The sequence below is a fragment of the Budorcas taxicolor genome, chromosome 2, assembly GCF_023091745.1.
Source record: "Budorcas taxicolor isolate Tak-1 chromosome 2, Takin1.1, whole genome shotgun sequence".
Classification (NCBI taxonomy): domain Eukaryota; kingdom Metazoa; phylum Chordata; class Mammalia; order Artiodactyla; family Bovidae; genus Budorcas; species Budorcas taxicolor.
The window spans coordinates 16057130-16067668 of NC_068911.1; the positions used below are offsets into that span (position 1 = coordinate 16057130).

Here is a 10539-nt window from a genome sequence, read left to right on the forward strand (position 1 = left end):
TGAGAAACAGGAAAGTGAAGATTCGAGAAGGCAGAAGCTTGGGCCTGGATATACCTGGGTAGTGGCCAAGGTATAACCCTTGGGCTGGAGACTTTCAGCTGCTGCAGCGATGTCAGTAATTTCTTTCTTAGGGCCTAGCGTGGTGGTGGGCCCTGGGGTGGGAGGTCCACTGCCCCCATCTGCCTCACTCTGGTCTTCATCCCGGGCAAGCAAGTACTCCACCCCAAAGTCATCATCTTCCTCCTCTTCCTCATCTGCTTGGCTCTGTGATTGGGACTCCTCAGATTCCTCAGACTCGGATTCCTCTGATTCCGAGCTCTCACTTGTTTCTTCCTCTTCCGAATGTTCCTCATCCTCATCCTCACTCTGTTCCTCAGCAGAGTCTAAAGCACAAGACCAAGGCTTAGTGTTCACCATACCTGCTCCTCAAGTACTTGCCCTTCCCAGTTCGTCCCTCATGACCACACATTCACCTGATTGACTGCTACTATCCTCCTGAGGAGCCTCTTCAGCTTCTGCGGCCCCCTCTGGTTCACAGTCAGAGCTGTTAGCCTCAACTTCATCCTCATCTTCCTCTTCACTGCTCCCAGAACCTGGGGCAGAGGCATCAGACGCATAGGCTCCTGCATACCGCTGCAGTAACTCCTCCATAGACAGCTCACCTGGAAGAGAAGTGAACAGTAAGCCTTTAGGTGCTTCATGAGGAAAAACAGGAGGTCTGAGTGGCGCTAGTTCATTTTACTTCAGGCTCTGCAGACACTGCTAGGCCCAGGTCAGAGGAGAGGCAAAAGAGTTTACTTTCAGCACCAGCTACTTTCAGCTAAGTCCCTTAACATGGGCCAAAACAATGGATGGCACTGCCTTCACTGGGAAGGATGGTATCAATCTGATGAACCTCCCTTTTAAGGTTCAGGTTAAACAAGGCCACTATCATATTCCCATAGTTCTTCCCTTCACTTGCTCTCACATCACTATGTTCAAATTTCCACTATAACCAGTCATAATTTTCTATTTATAGCTATTCACTTATAAATCTGTCATTAGATCTGGAGTTCCTCCAGGAGGGATAAAAGTGTCTTATTCATCTCTTTATCTCTGGCATTCTGCACAGAAAGACCAAGTGGATACTCAGTAAAACATCTGGTGTCACCTTCTCGAGCCAATTCGCTCAGCTCCATGGCATGATCCACCTCCCCTTCCAACTGCTCTTCAGCTGCTATGGTATCCTCTTCATCCTCCGCTAGGAAAGAGAATGAAACAAGATCAAGTGGGACAAAAGTTCAGGTCATACAGTCCAAGTAGAAGAGGTGAAAAAGCCTGAAACATCAGGTTCAGATGATTCAAGGGATAAGAAGCAACAGGACTGAGAACAGGTCTGACCTTCATCCTCATTGGCAGTAAACTCTTCATCATCCTCATCTGGATGCCAAGGCTGTTTGTTGCGCTGTGTGACAGAGGGTGGGGGCTTTACCTGAATAGCAAAGGGTAAGAAAAGAGAAAGTCTATGGTTAGAGTAGCAAGAGAAAGACCCAACACTGAGTAAAATGTCAGAATACTCTCTGTCCCATCAATTGACAGTTGCCACTGACACAATCTCAGGGCAAAGATATCATCAAGGGTTTTCAATTTTAGCACCAGCTACCAAATCCTGGCCCCACGATCTGGGGGAGGACCTGTGAAAGTGCTAGAAAAGAAATACAGGCCCCAACAACAACCCCGTGCACTCAGACATATGGAAAAACAGAGCTTAGGTCCAAAAGAGACTTCAAGGTTACCATCCCAGGTCCAAACCAGCAAGTGAGTATTAGGGACATTTCACAGAAGTGACAAGGGCCAAGGTATGTATTTTTTCAAGGTCACACAGCAATCCGAAGAGTGCAGAGTGCATATATTCTTCCACACATCAGAAATATGCCCATCTCAAGCTGTAACTTGCCCAAACCCAGATTCTTTCCTATCCATCCTCAAATGAGAGCCCAATTGCTCAGACCAGGGAGAACGCCTGAAAACCACCACGAACTTTACAGACCAGAAGAACTCAGTCCTTTTGAGGCTCTCCCTCTGCGCCTACTCTGAATCCACCTTCTATCCCCTTAGGCCATACCTTCAACACCTGAGAGGGTTCTTCTTCACCCCCTTCTTCAGGACCATCTCGGGTGTCACTCTCGTGAGATGAGGGAGTTCCTGAGGGGCTGGAAGGCCCTCCTAGCAGCTGAGGGGGGAGGGAACGGAGCAGCTCTTCCAGTGGCAGTTCACCCTCACGACGAAGTAGCTCAATCTCACGCCTCTGGGTCTCTGCATCATTGCCTTCCTGCTGTTCTTCAACCTCAATGGTCTCCTCATCATCCTCTTCCTCCTCCTCTTGGGGTTGGAAGTCCCCATCTATAGCAGGAGAACAAGGTCACAAAGTCCACGGGGCCCTGCAAGCCACAGGGTGGGTTTTCAGCTCCAGAAAGGGTACATGAGGAAGAGTAACAGAGCTAAAGACGACACACACCTTCATCATCCATCCGGGCACCTGGGGGTGGAGGACTAGAGGCAGCCGAGGAAGAGCCAAGGCAAGGGGAAGAACCAGCCTTGCTGGAGGCTAGCGGCTGGTTGAGGCTCTGTGACAGAAGGTCTGAGTACTTTTCAGTTTGCCCCACAATGAAGTCCAGGTGCAGGTCCAGGGCTTTTTTCCTCTTTTCCTCAAGCCGGGACTGTTGCTTGAATTGCACCACCTGCCACAAACAGGAAATGGAGGGATCACCAAAATAACCTTTTACTTTGTACTATTACTTAACATTTAGAGAAGCCTCCTGTATGCTAGGCCCTGGCTTTTCAGGAGGGAAGAGCTAAACGACCTTAAGGATGCTTCCGAGGAAAGCAGAAAGGAAGTACAGGAGAGAGAAGAGCCACCTTAGTCTCAGGCAATGGGGAAAGACTTACAAATGTATCTGGAGCTGAATCATAAACATTAAGTAGGTGTTCCCTAAGTGAAAATGAGGAGAAAGACACTCCTAGCAGCAGGAAAAGCATGTGTAAATGGCCATAGATGTACAAAACAACGTCTGAAGTGGAAAGGAAAGGAACTGGCAAGACACAAGAATGAAAATATGGACAGAAGCCAGATAATACTTAAGGAACAATTACAACTTAATGTTGATATATGGGAGCAATTCAATTAATGAGAACTTAGATGTTATTTAAGCAGCTAAATGGCACAGACAGGTTTTAGAAAAAGCATGCTGAATGCCCTGCAAAGGACAGATGACCTAGAGAAGTCAAAAAGTCCTATTAACAATCGCCAAAGGCAGGGCTTGTATTTTTCCACTGTAATTCTCTTTCTCATAGCACTCAATGCTTGAAAGGTCCAACACACAACAGAAACGTCATTAGCGTTGCAGGAAATCATAATTACTCTCTCAAGGAGAATTTCTGATCATTCCTGTTACCATACTACCCACCCATTAAACCCAAAGCATTTCCCTTTCCCAGTCTCTGCTGCCTACCTTCTCCACATTGCTCCAAAACTGCCTAACATCCTTGGCCATGGCAGAGGCGATTCGGCGCAGTTTGGCCTGCTCCTCCCTCCGGGCCCGTTCCTCTTTCTGCCGCTGCTCCTCATGGTGCCGGATCACCATTCGCACCACCTGTGGGAATGAAGTGAAAACACTCCAAGGCCAGACCCTTGGCCTCTCCCCAAGTCAAGAGCAAACAGAAAAATCAAAGCCAAGAATCCAGTGGAGTCAGAGCTTGCCTCTTGAGACTAGAGGCATTTTTAAGCACCCTACACTATTATGTTTGGTTCCCTTCCAACAAACCTAACCATCAAGGAAAAGCAACCCTGAAACAAAACTGGAAGGTAGTAGGCCCAGTTGAAGACATACCTTACGGGCAACACCCCGTTTCCAACGGCGCTCCTGAGCGAAGTCAGCAGAGAGCCACTGCATCTCCTCACACAGATAGTCCCAGTGGCCCTTGGGGCGGGGAGGTTCCGGCACTTTAGGCAGCCTCTTCAGTGACCAGAAACCCTCCTTCCGCAGCTCAGCAATTCGAGTCTCAATCTCAGCCTCCTAACAAGGGAGAGTTAGATCAATCAAGTTACTGGACATATACTTCATCTCATGACCATGGCTGAATCCTTGGGCTATGACTACATATAAGCACTGACTGGACTGAGTATTATATGCTTGTCTTGAGTCAACATTATCAACACCAGCTCTAAGAGTTGATCTTATATGCTCTTCAGGTGACTAAAAAAAATTTCAGAAAGATGAAGTGATTTATTTGAGACTACACAGGGCTTCCCTGGTGGTGCAGAAATTAAAGCGTCTGCCTGCAACGTGGGAGACCTGGGTTCGATCCCTGGGTGGGGAAGATCCCCTAGAGACAGAAATGGCAACCCACTCCAGTATTCTTGCCTGGAGAATCCCATGGACAGAGGAGCTTGGTGGGCTACAGTCCACAGGTCTGCAAAGAGTCGGACACGACTGAGCGACTTCACTTTCACTTTCACACAGGTAGGAAGTGATAAGGACTGAGAATTAAAAATAGGTCCAGTGACGCCAACCCCACTCCAGTACTCTTGCATGGAAAATCCCATGGATGGAGGAGCCTGGTAGGCTGCAGTACATGGGGTCACTAAGAATCAGACACAACTGAGCGACTTCACTTTCACTTTTCATTTTCATGCATTGGAAAAGGCAATGGCAACACACTCCAGTATTCTTGCCTGGAGAATCCCAGGGACGGGGGAGCCTGGTGGGCTGCTGTCTATGGGGTCGCACAGAGTCAGACTGAAGCAACTTAGCAGCAGCAGCCAATGACTCCAAACACCAGATTTCATGCTCTTTCCGTTAATTCACACTTCACACTTTATGAATATAGGCAAGACTTGGGAAAACAAAACCCAAGGGGAGGTTCCCAGAGAACCCGGGACAGCAAGCTTCCTTACTAACTCTAGCTACAAGGGCTTTTCAAGGCTGGTAAATTCTTACACAAGAGTAATCATACTTATGCTAAGAGTCCAATTGACATGATTCTGTTTTTTAAAAACATTATTTTATTTTGTAGAGATTACTGCAAAATTATACACAAAAAGATTAACAGTGATTAGTGTAACAAAATTATGACACTTTCTACACTGATTATATCTTCTAAGAAAAATGAAAGCACTTGAAATTTTTCTTTAATAGAAGTGACCTAGGACAACTCAGGACAACTGCCCTCATTATTTTTGTCCTCTCCTGACAAAGTTAAAGCAAAGGAACTAACAGCAATATATGAGACAGGGAATTAAATGGCCTGATGTTCACCAAGGAAACACCAAGAAAGACATGGATATTAGACCAACAACTCTCAAAGCTGAGCATGCATCAGAATCATCTGTACTGCTTTTAAGAGTATTGGACCCCATGCCTAGAGTTTTAAATGGGTAGGAAGAAAAGAGATGTGAAGAATTTGCATTTCTAGTATGTTTCCAGGTAATAAGGCTGATATTGCTGGCCCAGAGATCACATTTACCTCTGCTAAGTATAACAGAGATTATAGGAGACAAACATAAAGTGGAAACTAGTAAATTTTAGAAACCAGCTAAATTTTTTTTTAGCTTACAAAGCACTTTCATGTCTATTTTCTCTTTTAACTTAACTCCTTTTTTTAAAATTAAAAATAAATGTTTTTAAATTACTTTTATTTATTTACTTGGCTGCACTGGGTCTCAGCTGCCACATGCAGGATCTTTACTTGTGGTATGTGGGACCTAGTTCCCTGAACAGGAATCTAACTTGGGGCCCCCACACTGGGAGTGTGGAGTCTTTTTTTTTTTTAATTTGGCCAGGCAGCATACAGGAACAAAGTTCCTTGACCAGGGATCACCCCCTGCACTGGAAGCTTGGAGTCTTAACCACTGGACCCCCAGGGAAGTGCCAACTTAAACTTTTAAGTAGCCCATTGGCTATTACACCATCCTTATTTTACAGAAAAGAAAAGCAGCTCAGAGTTCAAGCAACTTGCTCAAAATCATGTAAGTCAAAGCAGAGCCTATATTCTAAATCAAAGACAAGGAAAGAAGTGTTAGGTACTCATGGGACACAGGAGTTCAGGGAAGATGACTCCCAAGAAGCTTCACAGGCCTTTCCAATACGTACATGCTTGGCCTGCTCTGCAATTTCAGCATGGCTCTTCTCCCACTTTGGGCCCCTGTTAGCCAGGTCAGTAGGCTGGGGTAAGCTGAGCCCCTCCAAGGGCACTGTGGCACCATCTGGGGGCCCTGGAGGTCCATCCAAAGAGGAATCTTGAGCTATATGCTGGGGGGAGATGCCACCTGCCCCACTAGAGGCTGGGGAACTGGATGAGGCAGGGGACACGGGATTGCTGCCTGTCATGCCGTCCGACACCATCTAGAAAAGACAGAAATGAGAGATAAAATGAAAGCTTAGTAGCACTCTAAGGGGTTTTAAGCACATTACTTCATTCTATCTTCCCATGAAAAAACTCTGGAGTAGGGTATCAACCTTATTTTTATAAACACAGCATTTGGGATAGTTTTAATAAGGTATTCAAGATGGCAAGTCCAAGTTTCCAGTAAACACTTATCATGCAAGAGGAATTATAGCCTGACATTTACATAATTCCTCAATTCAAAAATTCTAAGATAGCACATGACTTCAAATCTTAATGATTTTTTCAGAACCTCCATGAGTTCCGCTCAAATAAACAACTCCCTATTCTTCCCTCCTTTGCACAGCAAGTATGGCAGATTCATCAATGCAAATAAATCTGAGCTACCACCAAATTTAAAGGGCAACAAAAAAGCCCCAAATCACCCAAACCTCTATATGTTCATCACTAGTCTTGTTAAAGTTTCCTTTACTGGAGAGGTGGGAAGGGAAAGGGAGGGTTGGTCACTGTTCTCAAACATCTACCTATTACAAGGTACTGCACAAACAATAATAAGTAGAGAACAAAGTCCGACTTAAATTGCGGATAGTGAGGGAACTCATGAAATTCTCTCTGGCAAACAAGCTTCACAGTATGCCACTCAAATTCCTACCTGAACTGAATTATGAAAGATATTATGCCACAGAATTTCCCAGGCAAATTATAAATATCAAACCCATAACCATCAAAAGTCTACTGTATAGAAATCTAGGTCTGTCCAGTTTTAAAAGTCATGATTTTTTTCCCCAATCTCCAACACTCCCTCAATGTAAGAAAAGATCAATACACCCCATCTATAAAGCTTACCTCCTTTCAGTTCCAAAAGAAACTGAGCTATTCTCAAAGCACAGTCTTGAAAGCATTTTGTCACAAAACTCATTTCCAACCTGGCCTAATTCAAACTTTTGCAGGTAATAAGGAGTTTCCATGCTCTTACCGATCAACAAAACACTAATGTAAAGAGGAATATGTGTATCCAACAGGCTTGACAGCCCACCTGAGTATCAAAAACTCTCCAAACTCAGCTACCTAGCTATCGAGGATCATGGAAACGTGGCTAAAACCTGCCACATTCCTTGTGCCTCAAAGCCAGCAGCCCAAAGCAGCAGCAGAGAAGGAATCTACCCCACTTTCTAACCTGTGTTTGCAAGATTGGGAGCTGAGGGTGAGCAGGGGAGGGGCAGCTCTGCATGGTCCCACTCCCAGGCTCCTCTTTGGATGCCTGAAGAACGACTGGGTCGTTGTCACCACTGCTGCTGGCCGAGGGGCTGGCGTCCGGCTGCAGGGCATGCTGGGAGCTGGCCTCATTCTGGGCCACAGGCCACCGGGACCCGCCTTCCAGGGCCCGGGGCCCACTAGGGCGTCCCAGCCTCCGCTCAGGTCCACCGGCCTCTGGAGCACCTAAAGTAGGGTAAAAACAGTAGAAAGTGGATTTAGAAAGATTAAATAATCTTTTTAAAACCCAGGAATAACACTAACAAAGATAACTGAACAGTGATTACAGCTTAAGTTTCTTGAGCATCTATTATGTGTCGAATTCTTTACTTAGTACTTACTTGATGTGTTCTATAATTCTCACATCTTCCTTATAAACCAGATACTTTTCAAGCCATGATAAATGTTTACGTAGTTCCTTCTACATGCTGAAAAAAAGAGCTATGCAGAAAAGATGGCTGACTTAAATGGAGCTTACATTCTAGTATTTCTAAGTTAGGAAATCATAATGCAAATAGAGCATATGACTTGCACAAGGTCACACAGTAAAGAAGTAGGAGGAGGAGAACAGACTAAGACAGTCTGATGTCAAAACCCAAGAATGTGCTACTCTCCCTGGTGGAGGCAGGCTGTGATTCAGATCTCTCTCTATCCATAGACTCAGTACTGTGTTGCACCACAATCATTATCTTAAAACATCTCTCCATTAGCATCAGTATATGGAAGTGGTATTTGAGCCCTCACCTGTGTGAGCTGAGACCACACCCCCTGTGAAAGTCTGCACTTCCACGGTGCCGCCGTACTGAGGGGAATCAGGCCTGAAACAGGGAGGAAAACAGCAGTGAGGAACTAATTCACATCTACCAACACCCATCAAAGCCTTCTTTACACCAACTTTTGAAGTTTTTTAATAAACCCAAGTCAGTTCAAAGGCTGAAGAGAATTAACAGTAGTAGAAAAAGATCACATTTCCAAAAATTGAAAACAAACCATGTGCTGTGAAAACAGAATTTCTTAGGGATATTAGATTCTGGCTGGGGAAGAGAAGCTGGCAAGTGAAGCCTCGACAACAAGTTTAAAAAGCTGAAGGGTAAAAGGCTCCAACCGCTGAAATTAACAAAGCCAAAAAAGCTGTCACATCCAGAAGCTCAAAAGACGCTGGCTGTCTGGCAGCCTGCTCTCCTTTCCAGTGAGGGCTGAACACAGGAGAATCTACCCTTCCTCAGGGGAGCCCTTCGACTCCTACACCTGCCCCATAAGACACTTCCTCAAACACCAGAACTAGAGCTACCTTAGAGTAGCACTCAGAGGTAAGGAAAGCCTAAAAGCAAAGAACCATACTCCGGAAATAGGCAGGGTAAACCCACAAAAGTCCCGGAAGTGTTTCCCCAGTGTTTAAGGAAATTCCTTAACCACGGCGCAGCCTTTGATTCACTCCCTGTTCCACAAGTCACTGGAATCGCGCTAACAACCAGAATCAAGAAGTATGAACTCCCGACCCCCGGCTTCATTACCGTCTCCCAGCGTGTCCCAACAGCCTGACCCGGCGTGACCCCTGACCTCTGCCCCAACTTGCCACTAGCCCTAAGATGGCCCCGCCCCCTCCTAGACTCCCACCCCACCCAACGTGAGCGACTGGGGGAGGGGCCCGCGCGTGCGCGCCTGGAGGCGGAGAGAGCCGGCTGCGCGCACCGCCCGGGGGCTCCCGCCAGAACCTAAACCCACGCACACAAGGGTCGCAAAGCTAGGCAGTCTTTCATCCCTGCCGGTCAGGGAGCAACCCCCCACCACCACCAGACCGCGAAAGGCTGAGATAAAGGAGGGCTAGTGCCGCCAGGTCCTAGCTCCTTACTGGATATGGTGGGCGCGCGCCCCGACTACTCGCCCCACGCCCCCCTTCCTCTTCCCGCGCGCCCCTGAGAGGGGGCTGAGGTTGGTGGGCGGGCAGGAGCGCACCTGGGTCCGTCCTCTCAGGGCTCGCTCGCTCGCTCAGGTACGCGTGCGCAGACCGGCGGGAGGGGAGAGGAGACGCGCCCGGGCCCAGCGCCGGCCAGCCTGGCCCCCCTGAGCCTGTCTCTATGGGCGCGCGCCGACAGCCTCGCGCACCGGCCCCGGGGCCCCGGCCGAAGGTGCGCGCGCAGCATCCCGGGAAGGTGGGAGGGGAGGCGGTGGCGGAAAGATGCGCGCGCAATCACCCGTCAGGGGAGGGGGAACTGTGAGGCGTCCGCCATCTTGTCTCCCTCTCCTTACCTGCGTCCTCGGGGGCGTGCGCACCACCCCCCCTCCCGCCGAGGAGGGGGGAGGGCCCCCTCTTGGCCGCCGCCTTCGCGGCCTTTAAATTCCCCTGGGGCCCGCGGCTACTACCACCGCCTTGCTTCCACTGCTTCCTCTCGCGGCACAGTGATGCGGGCGGGCGGTGGGAAAAATGGAAGACGCTACTCGCAGCGAACCGCCGCCGCCGCTTCTGAGGCCTCACCAAAATGGCCGCCGCCGTCTCGGCCGCCACCACCAACACCACCGCCACCACCACAGCTCACTATCGCTACCGCCGGCGCGGCCCGTCCTCTCGCGAGAAACAGTAACTGGAGGTTGGGGGAGCGAGGAAGCTCGCGTGCTAGCGTAGGGCGCTGCCCGAAGCGCAAGGCCGGCTGGGAGATGTAGTCCGCGCGGAGAAAGCGCTTGCCCGCGACGAAGCGTTTTTATCCACTACGGAACCTGCTGCAGGAGCTGCATTGCGGCTGCCAACTCGGATGAGTCCGCCTCACTTTAATAGATCACCCGGAGGAGTGCAAAGCAATTTCTCAGGTACTTTTAGTTAGTTAGCAGTGGAGCATGGGCTTCTGGATTCATATGGCAGTCCACTTATGTAGACCTGCTTCATTTTACACAAGGGTTGTTTAG

At 48.3% G+C, this 10539-nt stretch overlaps 1 protein-coding gene and 1 non-coding gene across 3 annotated transcripts in view; both read right to left on the reverse strand.

Annotated features, from left to right (window-relative positions):
- The window catches only part of SRCAP (Snf2 related CREBBP activator protein), a 30983-nt gene extending 20821 nt beyond the window's left edge, over positions 1-10162 (reverse strand). Inside the window, exons 1-12 of one of the 2 annotated variants that reach the window (XM_052636300.1) lie at positions 9889-10162; positions 8383-8456; positions 7562-7824; positions 6132-6383; positions 3870-4055; positions 3492-3632; positions 2498-2720; positions 2105-2382; positions 1381-1471; positions 1151-1240; positions 474-662; positions 55-383 (exon numbers count right to left, since the gene is read on the reverse strand). In XM_052636300.1, coding sequence (XP_052492260.1) covers positions 55-383; positions 474-662; positions 1151-1240; positions 1381-1471; positions 2105-2382; positions 2498-2720; positions 3492-3632; positions 3870-4055; positions 6132-6383; positions 7562-7615 — 1833 coding nt within the window. In that variant the 5' untranslated portion in view covers positions 7616-7824; positions 8383-8456; positions 9889-10162. Of the gene's footprint in view, positions 1-54; positions 384-473; positions 663-1150; positions 1241-1380; positions 1472-2104; positions 2383-2497; positions 2721-3491; positions 3633-3869; positions 4056-6131; positions 6384-7561; positions 7825-8382; positions 8457-9594; positions 9724-9888 lie in introns of those variants that run through there. The other variant, XM_052636301.1, reaches the window with a different exon arrangement.
- On the reverse strand, positions 1558-1688 carry LOC128044062 (small nucleolar RNA SNORA30/SNORA37 family). The gene has a single exon (XR_008199041.1). It is a non-coding gene; the product is annotated as a small nucleolar RNA SNORA30/SNORA37 family (small nucleolar RNA).
- Positions 10163-10539: the final 377 nt, after the last annotated feature.